Genomic DNA, 24,809 nt, shown 5'->3' with positions numbered 1-24,809 from the left:
ACTATGTTTTTTCCAGAAATGTCCAACTAATTGCCAGGATATATACATCTTAACTCCTAGTGAACTAATGAGACACAAATTTGTAAACAAATAAGAAATTTCGTTTCGTATTACTGATCAGTTTTCGTCCCTTCGTTTCCTATTAACCATGGCCTTGAAACAGTTGAAAAATGCAACATTTTTTAAAAGACTAACAAATATCGATAAAGCAAGCTTTTTGAAAAGCAGAACACAGTTTAAATTATCCTATAGATTGTCTCACTTTACGTATGTACCCGATACAGTTTCTGCATCAGATGGTAATTGAAGGATATTTTCTCTCCAGAAAATGACCTGAATGCTATTTTTATTACACCCCAGAATTTATTACATACATGAATACATTTTCTTTATAACTTTGTGATGATTTGAATCTTATTATGGAGAAATGTAAAATTACATGCTTTTCATACTATTTTTATAGCTGACTGATTTAATTTTTTTCTATGAAATATGTTTTTGAAACACCCTTAGATCTCATTAGTATATTTTTTAGTTGTTATGATATATTTTGTTTTAGCATCACCATAATTATAACAATCTTTGTATGTTGCTATCAAAATTTTACACATACGTGATAAAAATGTGAAGCATATTATAAGGTGTCATTAGTAATAATCATTTATCTATTTAGTTTTATTTGCTTTTTAAGTGAATAGTTAGCTTATATTGAAGGCATACAGATGCCTCAAATGTCCGTCAGTTAATTTTGTAGAAGTAAAGCATTTTATGTCTGTTTTTGAACTCGATTACTCAGAAGAGATGAAAAAATAATACCATGCTTATTCATACTGATGACAGCATGAGAATAAAAAGTTATATTATGCTCTGTGCATCATTTATTCAATAGTTATGTGTTTACCACTTGGTAGCGATTTACTATCAAAGATCAATCATTTCGAGAATTTAACTACTTTTTCTAATGAGATACTTAAGTCTAAAGTTTGACAATGAGTTGCTGTTACTACACAGGTACCTTTTATTCTTACTATGCTATAATAATTAGATGACAACTTTTGTTTGACAAAATCATACCTAGCAATAAGCTAACATGAGTTGTAATGTTAACAAGTAGCATAGTTTTATAGCTTTAAATATATATACAAAAAAAAGAATGGCATCTTCCTAGGATCTTATTGAAATTGACCTGCTGAAACGATGTAAATAATGTCACATATTTCAATTTATATGTTGGTGAGAGGACTCAAATAAAATTTTTTAAGGATATTCTATAACATAGGTGCATTGCTAAAAATTATTAAAAATATGCTTAACTGTTAATGCTAGTAAAAATTTTCAAGTATGTTTTGATTAAATGCTTTTAGTTCAACAATTTTCTGACAAAATTATATAAGAAATACTGAAAAAAAAATCATTGTATTATAATGAAATATATTTTTTAAGTTTTATACTTTCCTAACTAAAATCTAAAGAATCCAATTAAATAAAGAAAACCTTGTAAAAGAATTCTTCCAAAAATCAATTGCCTCATTGATATCTATCCCTTTAATATACAAGAAAGTAAAAATTTCAAATAATATAAAAAAAAGTATTAATATCATAAAAATTATGTGTGGTTAACCCTTTAAAGGACCATTTTTTTCTAGTCATATTATGTTAAAATATTTTTAATCTTGAAATTAGAATAAGAAAAAGGATTTATTTAGCTTTTTAGATAAAGTTAATTTGATTAATTAATTATTTTGGTTAATTAATAATTAAGTAACAAAACAAGACACATCATTTTGTCTGAGATAAAGAACTGAAGCATCTAAGTTTCTGACTTACTAAAAAAATTTGTTAGAACTTATGCCAACCTACATAATTTCATACAAAGATTGATAAATTTTGTATGAAGCATACTTCCCACGGGCCAAGAAAGGGTTAAATAAGGCTAATGAAATGCTCTTTCATTCTAAAAAGGTTATGTAAAATTTTTTTATTAAGATAATAACAGTATTAAAATACATTTTAAAATCTTAATATTTCGTGTAATAGATGAGACACTTTTTAAATATAATAGTATTTTATTTCAATAATTTTTAAGTATTTTGCTCTTCTCATATATTACTTAGATAACAGAAGGAATTTTTTTTGTGTGTGGAAAGAAAGAGGGTATAAATTAAATTCTTTAAATTGTATAAACAGTACAAGTTTTGAGAACACCTTTCAGCCTCTCCAAATTTCAAAAATAGATATTTTTCATTCATTCTAACTTAATCTTTGTTTTAGTAGCTTGAAGTAATAAATATTATGATACATAGAAATAACAAAACAGTTCATTATTAAGATTTAAACATCAATGTAAAGATTGTCACAACAGTTGGTTTTTATGCTTATTAGCCAACACAAAATGAATTGCATTAGTCTGCAAATAAATTTGGAAACATGAAACAAATTCTAAGAATTATTATCTCTATTTTAAATAACACTTGATTTAATTATACTTGGCTCTTGTGAATCATATGAAGACATAAAATTAAATTAGCTTGGAAAGTATACAAATAAATTTCTGAGGATATAGTGGCCTTCGAAATTGTGGGATCCTAGATATTTTATTTTGAATATGTGATAATTTCATCCATTAGGGAGGAAAACCGAAAATAGATCTGCAACATTCATTTCTTTACAGGTATGGGGATGAGCAACTTCTGTAATGATTATTTTTTTCTTGCTGCCTTAGTAGGTATAGAAATAGTGAGTGGTGACTACCACCTAATGATGACAAAACATGCCTTCTATGGGAGAGATACTGTGGTCATTTTTTTGCTGAGTTCAACATTAACATATTCATATGGTTGAGCTTTTTAATAATCTGTTATTTTTGATATTGATTGTTTTATTAATTTCTCAGTTCGTATATCCTTTTTAGTAATAAGTATCATATTTAAAATATGTTCATATAGTAATGACAGATATAATAATTTTTTTAAAAGTGGAATGAACGTGTCTTAGTAATAAAAATTACCATATGTAATTTTTCACCAACCATTGTTTACCAGATTTAAGCTAATATCTTATGATTTGGTGTCAGTACTAGAAATATTTTTGTATGAGTAGTAAAATGGTAAAATATTTAGGTATCTGAAATATGAAATGTATTCTTCTGGTCTGATGTTATTTATTTTATCTAGGAGAAACAACTCGAATGAATCTTTTTCAAGCTGTGACTAATGCATTAGACTTGGCTCTTGCAGCAGATCCATCAGCAGGTTTGTATTTTTGAATTTTTTTAAAAAACATATCAATTTGAACAGTAAGATCAACTGTCTCTTTGCAAGATTGTTGTAGTTTGTTACAATCTGAGCCGCAGACAGTAACTGCTTTACAGAACAGACATTAAACTTATTTCATTACCATTACCTCTTTTAGCATAATGTGCAAGGAGGAAAATAAAAACCTCTTCAAATCAAACCACTTTTCAGTTGCTAACTTTATAGAGACAAAATTATAGAATACTGCATATTCAAATGTTTATGACTACTTATTTTCTGCGTACATTTGATAAGGATCAGTATCTTGTATGCTCATTGTGGTGGATTTATGATTCCCATTTGTCACCACTCCTTTATTTGGGGCTTTTTAGCCTCTTAACAGAATCTGAGATTCTGGACCAGACAGTTGTAGGTGGAAGATTTAATTCCATTGAATGCAAATTCATAGCATTTTTATTGCAAAAAGTAGTCTGCATCTTTATCAATTAGAACTCTAAGACTTAAGGCATTTGTGTGGAATTAGAAAAATAAAATTAACATTAGCACTAAAAAAAAATCTTAGTATCCATTCATTTCAATATTCAAATTGAACTTTGGAAGAATGTGTCTGTCCAGTTTCTGCTTGCAAACGGGTCTGACTATTTTCTGCCCATTAGGTGCAGGTTATATTCAGATTTGCCTTTTTATTAAATGAGCATTTCTTCTCAGTTTGGGCACCATTGTTATTGTTTATCATTTAATTATAGTAATTTTATTTTATTGAGGTTAGTAGAAATTAAATGTTTAATGAATAGCAACTGAATTGGACTATACAACAAAAGAATTGTAAGAAAATTATCTTTATTTAAAATCCTTTTTTTTTTTTTTTTTGGAAAAAGCATATTCAGTACATGTTTGATGTATAATTTCTTTAAATTACAGTAAGAATTCCAATAAATGTTGATAGATTTGTGATTTTTTTCCAGTCATTTTTGGTGAAGATGTTGCTTTTGGAGGTGTATTCCGATGTACAGTTGGTTTACAAGATAAATATGGTAAGGAAAATAATTATATAACATTTTAAAACTTCTTATAATATTTAAAATATTTTGGAATTTATTTTATTATACATGAATTAATATTGATAAAATTTGCTAATTTGTTGTGCACAGTAACTAACCTTGCACATTATTGTCATCATTCTTGTAAAATTATAAATATTGATTACTTTACCGGTTTTTTCATTGCCTTCTACATTACATTTCTGTGGAATTTGCAAATCGTTCCTTGTTAGCAGACGTAGCATCAATTTAGTAAAATGTCACATAGAGAAGTTGATTGTGTAAATATAAGAATTTTATATATTTTGTTTGGTAATTTGATACCAGAAAAGTGTAAAACATAATTGTGATACTATAACTTTTCCTCAGTGAGAAGTCTTCAATCTTTACCACATGAACTATGAAGATGTATTTGAATCAATTGAAACCCGTTCTGCCTAATCATTCAGGTTACATGATACTCTTCATTCTCATTTTATGAGAAATGCTATTATTCATTTATATTTAGAACTTTTTAACTCATTACTACCTAACTGCTTTTTAATCTCGTACTTAATGCAATGTCCTTTTAAAAATTTGCATTACTGCTAGAGTATTCAAATTGCTAAGTGTAAAATAATTAGAATTAGATAGAAAAAAATTGCAGGAAAGAGATATGTTTATGATGCAATATTTTTATACATGATTGTCAAAATTATAGAAACATACTTTCAATATTAGAAACAGTTTGATAACTTCATCTGTGAACAATAGCAGATTTCCATTTTAGAAACTGCCTAAGACTGCAGGCCAGTCAATTAAAAAACTCTTTTCATAGTTTGTCATATAAATTAGTTTGTAAAAAAGATTCAGATTCTAGGAATGATTAAATATTAGAAGGATATTAACACTATCAAATATAATTGGTCAATTTCTCTTATATTTCTCTATGGAGTTTATACTTAGAGAACAAAAAAAAAAAAAAAAAAAAAAAAAAAAAAAAAATCAGTTAGTTAGTAGAATATTTATTAAATCGTACCTCTGCTTCAATAATATTATGTGCAAATGTGTATGCTGGGCAGTTTGGAGTTACAATAGATAAATAAAAACAAATGTGTATTCACAAAATAAATAAAAATAAGAAATATTAACCTAAACCATTAACATGTTAAAAATGTGCTGAATTATGAAGTTAAATTGGCCATCTTAATAAAAGAATGGCCTCATAATGTGCACTGCATAGGATTGCAAATCACCTAAATCTGCCACTGTCTCTAAACGTAATAAAAGTAGGAAATGTACTAAAAATGCATAATTATTCATTAATAATTTACCAGATTATTTTTGAAGTAAATTGGAATTCTTTTTAAAAATATTTCAAAATTATATATATATATATATATATATATATATTATCATATATATATATTATCATATAATATGGATACTGGAAGGAATGGAACATGGATTAATATGTTTGACTACACTTTCTGTTATTCATATGCTTGTAAATTATTGGAAGCTGACATTTTAAAGCATAGCTTTTTAATGAGATTTATTTAGAGCTTATGTACTAGAACTATTTAATAACATCTTAACAACTAGAACTACTTTGAAAAATGAACAATTATTTAACAGTTTTTCTTTCTTCAAAATTCCTCTTAAAACAATATGTAAATGGAAAGAAAAACATTGTTGTAGATAGGTCTTCAAAAAAATTTACTTAAATAGTTTTTTTTATAAATATTTAATTCATTTTAAAGCACTATCATTTTTTTAAGGCCGTGATCGAGTATTCAATTCTCCGTTATGTGAACAAGGCATTGTAGGATTTGGAATAGGCATGGCAATTGCTGGTGCTACACCCATTGCTGAAATACAGTTTGCTGATTACATCTATCCAGCATTTGATCAAGTAACTTATGGAATTTATTCTTAAATGATTTATACATATATCTATTTTAATCATGGCTTAATAACTAATTTTTAAATATTTAAAGATAGATGTATACTTGCTGTAAGAAAAGTGCTTTAAATGAAATTTAAAACCATGATTATGAAATTGCTGAAAGGAAATATGGAAACAGAGGGGTTTTTATAAAATCCCTCAGTTTTATTAGCCATATTTAAAAAAATAATATTGACACTCTTTGATACTTTTTTTTTAAGACAAAGTGTTTCTCTTCTATGTCTAAACCTGACTGAACTATGAAGCTTTGAATATCATTATTTTAGACCATTTTAATGGCTACTTTAAAAAAGATTCCACAATCCAGCATAACATTTCTCCATTTTCTTTGTTGATTACTTAAAATAATGAAATTAAAGCTTCATAACTTAGTTTCTTTTTCAGAAGAGTGAGACTTCTTTCTTTTTTTAAATTTAAAAATATTAGTGTGTCAAAAAGGTTTTGCTAAATATATCTAATAAGACTGGAGATCTCTATAAGAATTTAGACTTGATTTAAAATATAATTCTTTACTTTCTGTAATGGGTTTTTCTAATTGAAAGTATTTGTGTACCTATAATTAGAAATTAGTTATTAAACAATGATATAAATGTTACTTCGTAATTTAAAATCACATATAATATTTATGCATGTTATTTATCATCAGATCACAAATGAAGCTGCAAAATTAAGATTTAGATCTGGAAATGAATTCAATTGTGGAGGTTTGACTATAAGAACACCCTATGGAGCAGTTGGTCATGGAGCTCTTTATCATTCTCAAAGTCCAGAAGCATTTTTTGCTCACATTCCTGGAATAAAGGTAAAATAATTTTTCTTTATGAAATTATTTATTTATGCATATCAGAAATTTCAAAATAATTAACATATTATTTATAAATCTATATATAACACTGATATTAATGAATAGAGAACACATAACAAATATGAAGAACAAGTTATTTATTCTATAAAAATTTCGTTTTTTAGAAATTATAGGTAATTTTTTTATATTACTTAAAAATTACTTTATGTGATTTGTTATTTAATTAGTATTTTGCTTAATTATCATAATTGTATCCCTTCTTACTAAATACTTTAGCAGAAAATATTTTGGATATGAAATTTTGTTATTTAAAATGATGCCAGTTAAATTAGAAATAGAGTTAAATGATAATTAAAAAAATTAAATTTTGTAAACATGTTTTCTATCATATCATCATTATAAATAATTTTAGAATTTTTGTTTATGCTATTAAACAGAATAAATGTTGTGTTTTTTGGTAATGACATATCTTTGTTTTTCTAATGCTCACATCATTGTATTTTATTCCTAATTGTAATTTAATCAATGCATCACTGTATTTTATTAGTATCTGTAAATCAGTTATGTATATAAAACAAGACTTTTTAAAATTTTAGTGCACAGTTCTACATCAGGTGAAAAAGATTTTGATTGTTTCCTTTTCTCCCTAAAAATTTAATTTGTAACCAAGCCCAGATTATCAAATAAGTAAAATAGGCAAATATTTAGTGACCTCGCAACTTTAGTGTTAAGACCTTTTTTCTTTTTTTGGGGCTGGTGGTGGTCCAGAAATGAAATTTTTAAGACATTTAAATTTTGTTCTTTCTTTTATTAATTCTTACTACTATGTTTATTTTTTCAAATTCATCTACAAGTTTTAGTGGGGCTTTTTTGCTATTGCTGATTTGAAATTCAAGTCAACAAAAAATGTGTATTAGAATTTTTAAATTATGATTAAAAAGTTAATAATTATTTTACTATATTGTAAAATATTTTTGCTGCACATGATGAAAAAACTTTTGTATGAGGAATGAATTAAAAATGTGCTTTTAAAAGTTTGAGAGAATAGCTTTAAGACCCAAGAGCTTGCATTGCTTTAAGACCCAGTCTATTGCAATTTGCATTGCAATCCAATCCCTACAAAATCGGAAAACAACTAAGAAAATACTTACTTAATTCATTTAATCTAAAAGATGTTAATTTGCAATAATTATCAGCCAAATTTTGATTGAATATTTTGTCAGTGAATTTCTCAAGTATTTTCCCTAACAAATATTAAAGAATCTGAATTATGATGTTATTTTGGAAATTTTTACTACATCATTCTTTTTGAAATTCCAAATCTAAACTATTTCAGATGTTTACGAACTGAAACTTGTTTTTACTTTTCTTTTAGGTAGTTATTCCTCGAGGTCCTTTACAAGCAAAAGGTCTTTTGTTGAGCTGCATAAGAGATAAAAACCCTTGTATTTTCTTTGAACCCAAAATTCTGTACAGAATGGCTGTTGAACAAGTACCATTGAAAGATTATGAATTGCCTTTATCAAAAGCTGAAATTCTTATGGAAGGTATTGTTCTTTGTTTTTCGTGTATCCCACAAAATGTATTTTATATTTTATAAATGCGTAAATACTTGTGAATATGTTTTTAACTCTTTATTAAAATCTTAATTTCAAAAGTATGTCAAATATAATATCAAATTATTAACTTTCTACTTTCCTCTTTTGTAAAAGATTTGGAATCTGAACATTTAGAAAAAAAAAATTCTCTTTTCCTTGCAGATTTTAACCTTGCCATTTTATCCCTAAGTCTGAAATACATTACTACTAGTTGATACTTTATTTGCTGAAAGTTCCTTTAAATCTGTGTTTCATTAAATTATATCATTTGAGGAATTTTCACTTTTGGAAATGTTGAGAATTCTTCCTATATATCTGTTTATGTATATAATGATGTTTTAAAAATGATGTAATGTATCTTGTAGTATCATAACTTTATATCATGAGTACTTATTTAAAATTTCTAAAATCATCAACAAAAGTGTTTTTAATATTTACCTAAGTAATGTATTTTTATTCTTCATTAAAATTTTATCATATGCAGAACGGTCACTATGGTGTCTTGTTAGTAAGATCTCAGCTTCATAATCAGAATGGTACCAGGTTTGAAACCCAATTTCACCAAAGAATATGGGTTTGACCATGTTAAATCCATCAAATCCAAATCTTCCCACTGGTATGGTGCAGAAATTTGGAGAGGGAGTGCCTGCTTAGGGTGTTTTTGTTATTTGACCACAGTTTAAAATTATGAGGTTCGTTCTAAAGTAGCCCTCGTGTTATTTCAAAACCGAGTATTTATATAACTTAATTAAATTAAAAATAATCATGGGCAGTTTTCTCTTAAGTAATAATTTTGTTAAGCATACTTTTTGACAAGACCAAGCACTGAAATCTCAAGTGCAAAAATAAAACTGCAATTGATTGGGAAAAAATCTCCAGAAATGTATTTAAATTATTAATACTATTTTTGGCATTTGTATTTAACAGGAAATGTTTAAGTTTAAATGTTCTGTTGTCCTAAATGTTTATTAATTTGTAAAATTTTATTAATGATTATTATTAATGTTTTATTTGTTTATTTAAGAAATAATATAATTCCTGGATGTGTTTTCATCTGAAACAAAGAAAAAAATTATTTACAAAATTTATAAAAAAAATTTGGTTTTTGACATTTAACTATATGAAGCAGAGTGACAATATCCTTCTATTATTGAAAAGACTATTAAATTGCTGCTTTTTCCAATTATTTGCCTATGGCAGATGTTTCATTTTTCTTAACATTTGTTCTAGCTTTGTTTGAAATTATGCATGTGGCATTTTACATAGAAATAAATTATCATAAATTTCAGATGTAAATCATGCTATTATATAATATTTATATTATTAAAAATGTATGTTTTATGTTGTATTTTGTATTATTAAGTATTTGTTTTCTCATATTTTCTGCAGGTGATGATGTCACTGTCATTGGATGGGGAACACAAGTTCATGTGCTCCGAGAAGTTTGCCAGTTAGCTCAAGATAAATTAAATATTTCTTGTGAACTTATAGATTTAGTAACAATTCTTCCATGGGATAAAGAAACAATTATTAATGTAAGTAATCTTTTTCCAGATATAATTTATTACTTTTTCTTTTGTTTATTATTTTTGGAACTGAAGCGGTATGCAATGCGCAAGGATAGAACCTGGAACCTTGTGGTTTGCAGTCCAGTAACTAAACCAGGATACAAAAGCATACGCTCGTGTAGGTTGTTGTTAACTGGCTTATATGCTGTTCACCACAGTACTCTCCCTCCAGTGAGTCAGAAGTGAGACGAACGATATGGCTGTTGAGTGGTGATGTATTGAGTTATTAGCTGTTGTATAATGGGCCTGTACCCTATTTGAGTAACGCTAAGCGTTATGGCGAGTGTGTGTGAATGAGTGGTAGCTGCGTCAAGTGAGTCTGACGACTTTGGTTGCAGGTAGATGGCGCCTCAACAGCTGTATGAAGGTTCATTGTTCGAGGTCACCAATTTAGGTGATTGAGATGCGCGAAGGATAGAACCCGGGACCTTGTGATTCGCAGTCCAGTAACTAAACCATGATACAAAAGCGTACGCTCGTGTAGTGTAGTTGTTAACTGGATTATATGCCATTCACCACAGTAAACTGGCTTGTACGCTACTCACCACAGAACTAATTATTTTTTATTAACATTTTTTTTTTTATATAACATCATAATTAATAAAAACATACTGTGCCAGATTATTTTGTATGCTATTTAGATGAAATTTTTGCATAATCATTTAAAAATGAAGTTATTTATCTTTTACCTGATTGTAAATAAACATATTAATTCATAAAGATTTTTCATAATGTTTAAAATTATTCTAATATAAAATTGATTTTTTTTTTAATGTGAAACATAAATATATGTTTTGAACATATTTTATAGTCTGTGAAAAAAACTGGCCGATTGCTTGTTGCTCATGAAGCTCCACTAACTGGAGGGTTTGCAGCTGAAATTGCAGCTACAGTACAAGTAATCATTTTTATTATATTAGCTTTTTTTCTGTTTATCATTGCTTGTGAAATATATTGGTTATTTATTAATGATGTAACCTTTTTTTAAAATGTAATAATTAAATTTTTTTAAATTTTTAAAAATTTGCAGCTGACAGTTAAAAATCTTTTTTTTCCCCTTTTAATCATATAACATAATTCTTCAATAATATTAATATATTTTATAGAAGTTATTATTTGTAATGCAATAAAGCTCAAATATTGTGAAGGAATGGACAAAAGAAGCTGTCAGTTTGGTAGAAGTTTTCTTGAAAAAGATGCAAATAATTGCCATATATCTTTTATATGTTAAATATTTGAAATCCAAGTTGGCCTGAAACAGATTTAATGAAATAAAACTGAACAAAATTATATCAATAGGAAACGAGCATATATATGTAAACATAATTTGCAGATGTGTGGCCAAGAAGATAGAACTTCTGAAATTTTAACTTCAATTTATTTCATCTCTGGAAGGCATATTGGTACAGAGAAAAAGTGATAATTGATATGTGAGACCACATCACAACACAAAAGCAAGAGACAGAAATTTTCCCCTTCAGTGATATTAGTATGAGATTTTTTAGGGATTTCTTTGGCACATGCTGTCTTAGGAAAGGAAATCTTAGGTATCTGTAAAAGAATGTTGTAAATATTAGGAATTTTTTTATCTTTTTGCTTGAAGAAATATTGAAGTCATCAGTTTTCTAGAGTATGTGTAAAATTAATTAAATAAAAAGATGAGAATTGGATCAGAAAATAAGAAACCATTTTAGAATGAAGTTATCATAATCTAATGTAAGATAAAAATTTGAAAATTAATTAAGATATGAATTAGTTTTTAAAATATCGTTACATATATATGTATATATATAATTTTAAAATATTTCTTTTTTTCAAAACTTTTCAGATGCATATCAAATAGTTTTTCTATTTTCATATTTTGTTTGATTTTGATTTTCACATATAGTATTCCCATTAGTTTCAATATTTTATCTTATTTGTGTGGAATTTAACTGCACTCAAATAAATTAGACACATTCAATATGCTTAGATTAATAAGTTATCTCAATATAACTAATGTGTTAGGGCTAAAATGAAATGAGGAATTTTATATTCAAGTCAGATTTAAAAAAAGAAAGCCTATGTGTGTGCAATTCTGGTTCTATAATGTAATTCTTTTGAAATTTCAAAAATTCATTGCACTTTAAAATTATGAATTGATGAGAAGATGTAGCCACTGAGTCCAGCTGCAATGAGGTGAAAGTAACTAGAAATGAATGCTGCCTGATAAAAGAGTGAAACAATACTAGTATTTTTATATACTATATATACGCTTGTATTTAGGCCAGGTTTCAAAAAGAAAGCATATGTGCAAGTCTAGTTCTTCAGTGTAATTCTGTTGAAATTTCAAATGTATGTTACACTTTAAAATAGTGTAACAAATTTTAAAGCTGAAGTGATATAGATGTAACTCGAAGTTGATGCTCTGGGATAGGATAGTGAAATAACACTAGTATTTTTATATAGCATATTATAATGCTTGATCCTATGTTGTAAATTTGGATTTCTTTTTAAAAAGGTATTTTTTAGATTGTGAAATGATTTTTATATAATATTCAGAATGCAACCCTGATTCTTCAAATAATAATAATCATAATAATTGTTGGTTGAATATGGGTTTTCATAAATTTCTTGTTAATTTGTCATTAAATGTAAATTCTTTTAATCAGTTACCAACATAATTGCTGCTTATTCATATTTTTTATGGTCTTGATAAAATGAAATTATCATATGTTTATATATATGAGAAGTTCTACCTAAAGCATAGTATGTAGCTTGTTTCCTCATTGTCATAGATTTTCCATACCTTTTTCATTCTCATATTCAGTGTCTTATAATGAATATACTCAATTTTACTCTTCCTTCAAGAGTTGTTTCCCATTGTTGTGGTTGTTGTATTATTCCATTCCTCTTCATGTAAAATGATGAAGGTGTAATAAATAGATGAATCATAGAATTTTACATTTTATCAACTACAGCATTTGCTCCAAAAAGTTCAATGATTCAAAGTGAGAGTTTATAAAACACAGTAGTATTTATTGAAAATACATGCGACAGATTAATGGTTTTCATAAATGTGGGAATATATTATTTAAAATTCTGATTCAGAGCACTAGGAATATATATGTTGAAAGAAGGAATTGAAACATCAATTTGCTGTTGGCTTTAAAATACAAATTCTGCTATTATATTGATTTAAAAAATAATAAATCATGTACATTTAATTCTCAAAAATATTACTTTGACTACTTTAATACTTACCTTAATGATCTTTCTTGGCAGATTGCCTTCCAAGATTGCTGATTGCTATCACTGCAAGTTTGACCATGCTTTGATGCTCTACAGAACTAGTTCTGCAACTTTTTGAGGCATCTGCATATCTGAAAGATTAATCTGACCTTTAATATTTATTGTATGCTACATATTTCAATTTAGGGTTAATTTAAGATGCAAATGATTAATTAAATAAAAATTTCTTTGCATTTATGAGCTCCTAATTGATTTTTTTTTCTTCCAGAATGAATGTTTCTTGAATTTGGAAGCTCCTATTCAACGAGTAACTGGCCATGATGCTCCTTTTTCTCATGTATTTGAACCTTTTTATATCCCTTCAAAATGGAGGTGTTTTGATGCCATCAAAAAATTAATCAATTTCTAAGCAAATTTTGTTATGTTATATGTCAAATGGCAGCATACAGCTGTTTCTTCCTGCATTTGAGTGCCATGCATTTTTTAATGCCGACAAACATATGATAAAGATTATTGCATTTAAAATTATTTTTATATCAAAAGTTTTAATTTTTTTTTTGTTGTGTAAATAAAGTTTAATATGTTGCATTATAGTTTTGTGTTCATAAATTTATAATGAAATATCCATCCTGAAAAATTAGTACTTCCCAACATTTAACATAACACTTAATTCTTCCTGAAGGTAGATTCGAGCCTGCTGTCATAGGTACATATTATTTTAGGGTCAATTATGATCAAGTCATAAATATCTTTGTAAGATTTTTATTATTTACTAACAACCTTTGATGAATATTGATAATATTTAATTTTAATTAAGTTAGGGGGTTACACCTCCTGCTTGCTACATTCACTAACCACTAAGAATCATGTTATGATATTTTTGGGATCATCATATAATTCCAGCTAACTTCCCATGCTCTCCGTATAGTTAAGCATTTCTGCTAGTAATAAAAAATTATAATTCAATTTCTAAATAAAAATTTAAATTATTTCAAATTTCATGAGCTGCTAACATTGATTTTACATAAATTATAAGGTTAAAATTTAAAAATTTTTTTGTAAGTTTATCTTTGTGGTAACTTCAAAGCCAAAAATCACAAGGGATTAGGTCAGGTGAACGTGACATTGTAGCAATTGTTGAACCACACGTGCTATGTGAGGAGGAGCTTCGACTCGTTGGAATATTGTTGTAGTGAGGCATCCACGCTGCTGTATTCTGGAATGACAAAAGTTTGCAGCATAATCCTGATAACGTGCTGCTTACGGAACAGGTTGTTGATCCCTGCAGAGTGATTTCTTCAAAGAAAAATGACTTAATCAATAAGGTCTCTGTGAAGCCGATCCAAACAGTACCGTGCGGTGAATGCAAGTGCATTTGTTGAACCTGGTGAGGATTCACAGTGAACCAGATACGGTAGTTTTGGGTGTTCACAGTTCCGCACATGTGAAAGTGAGCCTCATTGGTTCATAGGATGTTCCACCTCCATCCGTGCTAAGAAAGTTACAATGAACGTTTCACGCACATTGTTATCGGCTGTTTTAACTCTTGCAAACGATGGCTCTTATACGGATAGGCTTCTATTGCTATCCGCATGCAATTCCAAACTGTAGTGTATGGTAACTCCATTGTCATGATACGGCGCGAGCAATAGGTGTCCTTGCTGTATTCGAATTGGCTTTCTCAACGACTGTGGTTGCGATGTCTTCAGTAACCTGTATTGTCCGTGTTTTATGACCACTGCCTGCTTTAACAACTAAGCTAATTGTTTCCTCGAATCGTTTGACATTCGCCTCAGAGCGCAAGGTGTTATTGGACCTGAACAGAAAGATTTCTGCCTTCGGTATAAGCGAAGCGCTCTGGAAGCGTTATTGCTGTTTTGGTAAAATAATTTAGTAGCAACGCACGTTCCAGCAAAAAGAGAATCATCGTCGTGGCCTAAGAATATTCGGAACTTGTACGCCCAACTTTTATCTATTACGAACGACCTTTTGTTCATCTATTATGTAAATTTTGTTCTCCACGCAATGTCGAATATTCGAATTTTCATCTAGCTAGCGAAATTTCTGCAATAATGGAGTTTTCTGTCCTTTATGGTTGGTGTCACGTTTCATATTCATTACTTTAAACCGATTGCAACGCCACATTTCACCTAGTGACCCTTTTTTGAACTTTTTTTTATTGCACTAATTAATTTCCCATAGCCTGAAATGTATATCCTCCAAATATGAAGTCATTTCGTTGACTGGATCTCCCACCAAGGCGTCCCAAACAGGGGTATATTAATTTGCATATTTGAAAGTATCGTGTACGCTTGTATTTGGACAGCTGGAATTCGTGAATTTGGTCAAAATTTGATAGAAATCTATAAAATTGTTGTAAAAACCTCATGCTAAATTTCATTTATCTAGCTCGAACCGTTTTTGAGTTATCGTGTTAGTAGTTGAGCACAATTCCGAAAATACGTTTTTCGAACTTCGACAGATCTGAAACGTGGCGATTCGTCAAAATCTCGATGTGATATATATATTTGATGATTACAATATCATCACTTTGTGTACCTCGTATATGTGGAATTAAAAGATAATATTTACAATTTTATATGTAAAAATATTCCCATTCTCAAAATAAGTCATTTCATTTCGCGCTCAGTAGTGAAATTGATGGATTTCAGTTGGATGTTAGAGTGCTTATGACATAATATTTAAAACATATGTTAAAAATTGTATCACAAAAACAAACAGACGTAATTATGCATATTTAAAAATACATCTGATATTGATCATCATGAATTCATTCCTCTATAAAAGAATTTCGTTTCTTAGAACAAACACTAATGAAATAATTATGTTAATTTATACTGCCCGATTTTTAATTTTTCTACAAAAAATATGGTAATCTAAAACGACAAATATGAGGAGAAAAATCAACATTAGAAATTCAATTTTTATTTTTTTCGTATACGTTGTATAGAAAAAGTATAGTAATCGTCAAAAAATTCGAACTTGAATTCTTGACGAATCTCCGCATTTCAGACCTCTCTGAGTTCGGGAAAAAAAAAAAAAAAAAAAAAAAAAAAAAAAAACATTATTGGAAAAAAAAACCCGTCCGTTTGTCTGTCTTTACTCAAAAATTACCAAAAACGGTTTAAGCTATAAGGCTGAAATTCGGTATACGGTCATTACATGAAATTTTCAGATTTCTATCAACTTTGAATAAAATCTGTTCAGAGGAAGTTCACGTCCGAATATAAGTTCAGACGATAATTACAAAACGAAAAGAGCTAGATAAATAAAATTCGGTTCACAGACTTAACATCTATTGAGTGGACACCTATCAAATTTTGAATCAAATCTAACTACGGGTTGACAGTCTGTCGGTCTTTACTTTCAGAAACATGTAAACTCAATAATTCAAAACCACGACTTGAATATATCAAATTTGGTATGGGATTTTGTGACTACAAGTGCAGTTTTGTATCAAATCTTTGTTTCAATCTGTTGAGAAAAACGCATCTAAAGCTTAAATTCGATTTTTGTATACTATTAACAAAATACCGAGGATTAATCGCCAAAGATGGCACTATAGATTTAATAAATATGCCAAATTCACGCCAAAAGTTATTTTTTCTTGATAATTGTACGCCAATGACATGCAAGACTTTCTCTGTGATAACAAGTTTATTAGCGAGTAGGCCAGAAAATTTTGGGAAATCACTTCTGGTTAAATCAATATTTTAATAAAAATGGTTTATGTTATTAAGTTTTTTTTTTTTTATTGAAAATATATTCTTCTTCCCTTAAAAATTGTAATAATTAAATGTTCTTAACAATCAATAATTAAGCGATTCAAACTTAACTAAGTAAAGCTGAAAATAGCAGCATTCCATATGCAAATCATTGTGCCTTTTGCATTTGATGCTGAATGATTAGATTTACAAAAGAAAAAATCTCCTTCAATCCATTAATGGCACAATTTTCCATAAAATAACCATCTCTGTTTAATGGAATAAACTACCAAAAATTGTACTTTAGGAGATTTTTCCATCAGTATTAACCGTCGACAAGATGGATAATCGCTATCATTTACCCAACGAAATGAATGGCCATATTACAAAAACTTTTCGGACAAAAAGGATTTTCGCATTATTCTAAAGCTAAAAAAATAAATAATAATAAAATGTAATTATATCAATTTTGTTTCTGTACAGTTTTTTTTTCTGTATTTTTAATATTTTTTAAATTTAATTTAATTCATTATCAGTAATGTTAAGATAAAATTCAAACTTATCCTTCAAAACATTCAAGCGCGAGTTTTTGCTAATGTTAAAATTAAGATAAAATTATTGTTTCCTTTGGGCAGTAACTCTGAATTGGGACTTTCACTTCCACTTTATTTCATAATGTGCACCCTTTTTAAATACTCATCAATTTTATCAAATAACAAAGTGAAATTAAAATAAATTTATTCTGCATTAGTAGTTTAACCCTTTCTAGGGCCATGGGTATGATTCCCACCAAATTCATCCATCTTTGTATGGAATTATGTAGTTTTGTGTAAGTTCTGACAAATTTTTCAATCAGACGGACACTTAGATGCTTCATTTCTTTATCTCACACAAAATGGTGTGTCTTGATTTTTCACTTAATTATTAATTAACCAAATTAATTAATTAATCAAAAGAAATTTATTTAATTAGTTAAATGAGTCACTTTTCTTAAGCCAATCACAATCCTAAAAATATTTTAATATATCATGACTAGAAAAAAATAGCCCTTTAAAGGGTTAACAGCTTAGAAAGTCAGGAATCTAGACGAACTACCTGGTCGCCAATGACGACTGGTATGTATTAATCACTAAGAATAAAAATTTAATATCTGGAAAACAGAGATTCGCTTGGCAGTTTTTTTTTTTTTTTTTTTTTTTCCCTTTAAAGAAATAATTAGATACGAACCATACATTGATTGCATATGAATATTTTTTTAATCCTACTTGCATATGAACTGGTCATTTAAATAAAAAAATAAATCAGGAATGCTCTTAGTTTAACATATTATTCGAAACAATCTACTATATTTACATTTGTCATTTTACAGTTTATCTGTCATTACTTATATATTTTGAACCTTCACTCAGTTTTAACAAGGTGAAATCGGGTCCGAGATGGCGCTGTATTATACTGTCAGCCTGAGAGCAGATAGAAAATGGCTCTAATAGCTATAAAGAAATGTTGTTTTTTTTTTTTAAATGTGAAATCGCGTTTTTTTCAGGAAAGACATCTGTATAGATAAACTTAAAAATAAAAAATCTTATTTAACCCTTTCTAGGGCCGTGGGAAGTATGCTTCCCACCAAATTTATCAATCTTTGTATGAAATTATGTAGGCTGGCATAAGTTCGGACAAATTTTTTTAGTAAGTCAGAAACTTAGATGCTTCAGTTCTTTATCTTACATAAAATGATGTGTCTTGATTTGTTACTTAATTATTAATTAACCAAATTAAATTTATCTAATAAGTTAAATGAAACCCTTTTCTTATTCTAATGTCAAGCCTAAAAATATTTTAACATAATATGACTAGAAAAAAAATGGCCCTTTAAAGGGTTAAATATAAAACTTGATCCAAATCGTTAGAGCCCAAGTTATTAGATACTTCAGAACGTTGCTACAACAAATCTTAATGAGTTTGTATTTAAAATATAATTTTAAAAAGTGAGTGGACAGTAGAAAAAAATGCTTTAGGTCATCGAGAATTTTTATAAAAGAACTCTTACAATAATAAAATAATATATACTTATTTAAATCATTGAACTTCGAAAGTTTTATTCAAAATGTTTATTTATTTAATTTTTATTTTATTCGCCAAACACGTTTCGTTCTTCATGTCAACGTAGTTGAAGTTTCACGATGTGTGAAATAAGTTCTTTAATCATTAAAATGAATGGTTCAGCGACGCTAATAGATCTACCTCGAAGAGATGCTGATGTCATCTCACCTAACCTAACTTAACCGAAGCTGGGTGTCAACCGGTCATTATAGTCACGAAAAGAGAATATAGATTTTGTAAGTCACGAATTGCTTTCATTTTTGACTTACATCTTTGAAAGCATTCTTATTTGACTTTTGGATTATCAATTCTAGATTACTTGAGAATTTAAGAATAAAATCATGATGTAGGTATCCGATTTCAAATATATTATTCATTTTTTTTATCAAGTAATAGTCGTTCCAATTTTTAATTCTGAATATCAATTTTCCTATTTTATTCTTGTGGTTGAGTATTTAGTATAAGTCTGATATACAGAATGACTTTTGGTTCAAAAATCGCTTGCAAATTTCAAATTATTCGAAAGTGTGTTTTAAAAAAATATTGAATAATAGAAATAAAAAAAAATATTTTCAGAAGCAATTTTTTTTTTTTTTTTTTTTGTTAAAGTATTAAAATTTTGAAAATAATTTTGTGAAATGAGATTATGGAGAAACGAAAGTCGTTCTTGCATAATTAGGGGGAAATAAATGAAATTTTAACAGTGGTCAAGATATATTTTAATTTACCATGAATATTTAAGAGTATTACCCTTTTAGAATTCACTATGGCTTAATTTTCTTATTTTATTGATTACGCTGCATAGACATTTCACAATTTTTTGCTTTAATTTCCAGATGTTAGTTTAAAAATTATTTTCTGCATTTTAATATAATATTAAAAGCTGCTTTTAAAACCTTTATTTTTATTTTTATTATTATCAAGTGAAAATATCATGTTATTTTATTTCGGGGTTTCCGAAGCCTCAAAATGCACGGGCAGAAATTTGGTGATTTATCGCTTTTGAGACATTCATTTTTCGCTTTTAGGGTTAGTAGAAAATGGTAAAAAAAAGGTTGTCACATTTGGCGACTTATTACCAACATAAAGTTACAAGTTGGCGCAAATGTCCGCCATGTACCCGATTCCCCTGCCTGGCCAATAAATGGCAGGAGGATCGTAAGAAATTATCGCCTGAAGAAACACAGAGAAGAAAATGGGAATCAACATAAAACAGCGAGAAGAGTTAACAAAAGTTATATATATATATATTCGAACTTTCGTTTCTTTATTAAAATCTGTTTATCTCTGTCTTGTTTATGTTTTTTTTTCTTTTTGTTTGAAACAAATCATTTAAAAACGTAAAAATTCAATCATAGCCATAGCAACTATGGTTTGGGATGCGTGATTTCATGGTTAACCATATTACAGTTTATAAGTTTTTTTTCTTTCTTTCTACCCCCCCCCCCCCCCTTTTTTTTTTAAAGCATTCCAATTTTCAGACCGATTGATAAAAAATTATACGTAATGTTAAAAGTTCCAATCTCGGGAAAAAATTATTTAAGTGATAAAAAAAATATTTTTATCGCATGTTTCTGCTTTTTATTCACGTCGTAAAATGAAGAAAATTGAGTTTACATTTTCGATCTCCTTCTTTTGATTGATTGATCAAAAATTTGCTACAGATATACTGTTTTGTTAACAGAGTTAAACAAAAGAGAGAGTTTAACCGTTACAGAGTTTGCAAACAGAGTTAACATACTGAACTTCATCTATGTATCTTATGCGAGTGGTAAGATTGATGTATTCACATCAAGCGAATAGTTAGAAATACATATAGTCTGCCCTTTGGAGGATTTGTTTAGCAAGAAATATATAAGAATATATAACCCAAATTTCAGTCATCTAGATCTTTGCATTGAATAATAACATTCAGAAACAATTTGTTTTTTACATGTTGGAAGATTTGCATGCTCTGATTGTAAGGTTTTTCCTGAAAAAAATTGTAATAATTTGAGTTGTTTTCATAGTTTTATTTTTGCTTAATTTTTATTTTAATTTATCTTGGATGATTCGCTTTCAAAATTATAATTCCGTGTGTGTGTGTGTGTGTGTGTGTGTGTGTGTGTGTGTGTGTGTGTGTGTGTGTGTGTGTGTGTGTGTGCGCGCGTGCGTGCGTGCGTGTGTGCGTGCGTGTGCGTGTGTTTTTGGCAGATGCGTGACCGAAAAAGAAGCAACTTTTGAAATTTAACTTCAGTTTATTTTTCACGAGAGCATAAAGAAGCGATGATAAATTGACGTCGGTTTACACCGCAACAGAATAGCAAATTTATAGAAATTTTACCCTTCAGTGATTTTACTATGAGATTCTGATAGGGATTTCTTTACCACCTGTCAATTTAGACCAGGGAATCTTAGGTATCTACACGCCATGTATAGCTTTATTAGACTGACGGCATTGCCTAATTGTTGCATAAAAGCGTTATGGGAAGTAAAGCTCGTCACTTTTTATAGTTGTCAATAAAACTTCATGACGAATATCACTTAGATAGTCATTAAAAGCTTATGACGAGTGCAACTCATCACTACTCAGTTTATCATTAAAAGTTCATGACGAGTATAGCTCGTGACTGCGTAATTAGCATTAAAATTTCATGAGGATTAAAGCACTCCTCGCTTCACAGTTGATAGTTAATTTGATCGTCATCATCGGAAGACTCTCTATCTTTACCTTCAGTTCGTCCACTGTAGTACTCAAATGATGTATTCAGACTCTCACTTTATCGCAGTGAAAAGGTTAAAGAAATTTTGGATTATACAGGACTATTTAAAATAAGATTACAAATGTTTATAACTTTCTTGTCAGCAACGAAAGGAAGGAAAAAATTATTACAATACAGAAAAGTACTTAACATTTTATTTGCGTATGTAATAATTGTCTTAAGTGATTTCTCTTAGTCACAAATAGTTGGTCATTGTAGGATTTAAAGGAAGCGTTCAGACACAGTTTAAGACACATCCCAATGAAATAAGGTCCTTAGAAATAATTTCAGAAAATTTAAATGACTATATGCTGAATTTGCATCATAATATCAGACGTGGAATGATTTACAACAAGGATGTTGCCAATGTGACCAAGAGAGATCATATAGGACAGTCATTACATTTGAAAGCAAAAATCTAAGTGTGCATCTGTCTTGAGTTCTATTTGTTTTTTCCTTTCGTTGTTGACAAAAAAGGTATTACTATTTGTTATTTCCGCAATTGTCTATAACTGCATAAAACCCACAGTGTTTAAATGGTTCAACAAAGAAGTGGAAATAACGATAACGAGCCGCCTTCGACGACTAGCGTCTCGTCCATTATAAAAACAGTATTAGTTTAATCATATAATTTCAAGTTAGTTATATTATGACCCTTTTAAAAGCAATATTAAGGCTATTTTGGCTCGAACCTCCTAATTTTGGACAGTGGTCAGAAAACGATGACGGCATCTGAGCTGCCCTTCTTTCTCTCCAATCTTCCGCATCACATCAGCGAAAGGACATTCGGTCCTGGCGGATTTAGCGTAGATCAGATCAGTGTGGAAACTAGAACCCTTCGATGCAAAACCTAAATCTTACCAAAAGGTTATAAGCAATTCTTATGAGTTATTAATGATATATTGATACTGCTGCATTCTGATTGTTGTTTCCAAAGATGAGCAATAAAATGATGATTAAAATTGGTGAAATTTGTCAACTGTCAGTGTCAAATTTTCTTGTTAGAATGTCTTTAGAAAATAGTGGACAATGGGCGCATGCAAACATTAATAATGTTTTTAAGGGATATGAACTTTCATGTAAAATAAAACTGGAGAAATCGATTCAATGATGGAGGTTGTCAAGATCTCTCCCTCTCCCTTACCCCTAGAAAATACTGTGAAACAATGTTTTTAACCCATTCACTGCCATTTACCAGATATCTCGTAAGAAACTGCTGTAAATTTAAACGTTTATAAATTTCGCTGGAAGTGAAGGGGTTAAATTTTCTCTCACAAATGAGGGTAAATGGTAATGGGAATACTAATGATATATCTGAATGTTATAAGATGAAAAGTGACAGTATTTGAAGCTGAGCCTTTGGTTCTTTGGGTAAGCCGATTATTTTAAATACCCAGATATTGCAGGGAAAAATAATCGATGAGCAATAATTCTCACTAATATTTTTATACTATTTCAGCTGCAAGATAAATGCGTATTCAAATGGGAACAGCATTTCGATATCATTATTGAGTTATGAAACTAAAGGAAAAAGTAAAGTTCACTCCTAACGCAGCAATTTTCATTAATTGAGAAATAAAGTTACCATTTCCTTGCTTGTCACATGATGTGAATCATAATTCTTTTGGTTTGCTTCCTCTGAAAAAAAAAAGGTACTTGTTTCGTGATGCTGAAATTACTCACACAAAATTTGTGACGTCACAGAAAAATTGCACTGTGCTTTATGATGTCATGATATTGTGACGTATGTGAGACGTCACAACAACGCACGATCCTCCATTTCTTGATGGTCTCTTTATTGCTGAGACTTCATTGAGATATTTTTACACATTCTTTTTTTCTTTATCTAATTTAATATGAATCTTAGCCTAGCAGCTTAATCAGCTGGAGGGTTCGAGTTTTTAAGACTGAATATAAAATGTTTTGTATTTAACTTCGTTGCAGTGTGAAGAATTTGCATTTTGGATCTCTTCCAGAAGACCGTTTGTGTTTAATTTCCTCAAATAGATTTATAATTTAGTTCTATTCAAAAGTTATGTTAAGTTCTTTGTTAGCATATGAATTATTTCAAATTAATAAACATCAACTGGTTCTCCAGAAATATTTATTGCGTTTAGTTTCATTTGAATTTTCTATGAATAAATTCATGATTTATTCAACGAAGTATTTTTAAGCATCATACTGTGATAGGCAATAGTGTTGAAACATAATGAAAGTCGTGTTTATTTAACAATCTTACACCTGTTTTGTTTATTGAGTACATAAACCTATCTAATGGGATCAAATCTCATGGCAACATAGTCTCTTACACCTTTTATGTTTATTGAGTACATGAACCTATCTAATGGAATCAAATCTCATAGCAACATAATCTCTTACACCTGTTTTATTTATTGAGTACATGAACCTATCTATTGGGTCAAATCTCATGGCAACACAGTCTCTTACACCTTTTATGTTTATTGAGTACATGAATCTGTCTAATGGAATCAAATTTCGCAGCAACATAGTCTCTTACACCTTTTATGTTTATTAAGTACATGAACCTTCTAATGGGATCAAATCTCATGTCAACATAGTTTCCTACACCTTTTATGTTTATTGAGTACATCAACCTATCTAGTGGGATCAAATTTCATAGCAACATAGTATCTTACACCTTTTATGTTTATTGTGTACATGAGCCTATCTAATGGGATCAAATCTCACATAGTCTCTTACATTTTTTTTTTGTTTATTATATACATTTACCTCCCAAACGGGATCAAATTTCATAGCAACATAGTCTCTTACACCTTT

The 24,809-nt window shown here is 28.8% G+C and overlaps 1 protein-coding gene across 1 annotated transcript; it reads left to right on the top strand.

Annotated features, from left to right (window-relative positions):
* Positions 1-57: 57 nt before the first annotated feature.
* On the top strand, positions 58-14,037 carry LOC129984744 (2-oxoisovalerate dehydrogenase subunit beta, mitochondrial-like). Its single transcript, XM_056094694.1, has 9 exons — positions 58-299; positions 3,174-3,251; positions 4,220-4,288; positions 6,055-6,188; positions 6,889-7,044; positions 8,423-8,594; positions 10,035-10,180; positions 11,025-11,111; positions 13,713-14,037. The coding sequence occupies exons 1-9, from the start codon at positions 149-151 to the stop codon at positions 13,851-13,853; spliced, it is 1,134 nt and encodes a 377-aa protein (XP_055950669.1). The 5' UTR covers positions 58-148; the 3' UTR covers positions 13,854-14,037.
* The last annotated feature ends 10,772 nt before the right edge of the window (positions 14,038-24,809 follow it).

Source organism: Argiope bruennichi, chromosome 9, assembly GCF_947563725.1.
Source record: "Argiope bruennichi chromosome 9, qqArgBrue1.1, whole genome shotgun sequence".
Classification (NCBI taxonomy): Eukaryota; Metazoa; Arthropoda; class Arachnida; order Araneae; family Araneidae; genus Argiope; species Argiope bruennichi.
The sequence above is the reverse complement of the archived record's forward strand: the minus strand, read 5'-3'. Positions and strand labels throughout refer to the sequence as shown.

Bases quoted from the DNA above. Each gene is read 5' to 3' on its own strand.
- LOC129984744 (XM_056094694.1), top strand. From the start codon at position 149: ATGGCCTTGAAACAGTTGAAAAATGCAACATTTTTTAAAAGACTAACA. The intron at 4,289-6,054 runs GTAAGGAAAATA...CATTTTTTTAAG, and splicing joins TGGTTTACAAGATAAATATG to GCCGTGATCGAGTATTCAAT. The intron at 8,595-10,034 runs GTATTGTTCTTT...TATTTTCTGCAG, and splicing joins AGCTGAAATTCTTATGGAAG to GTGATGATGTCACTGTCATT.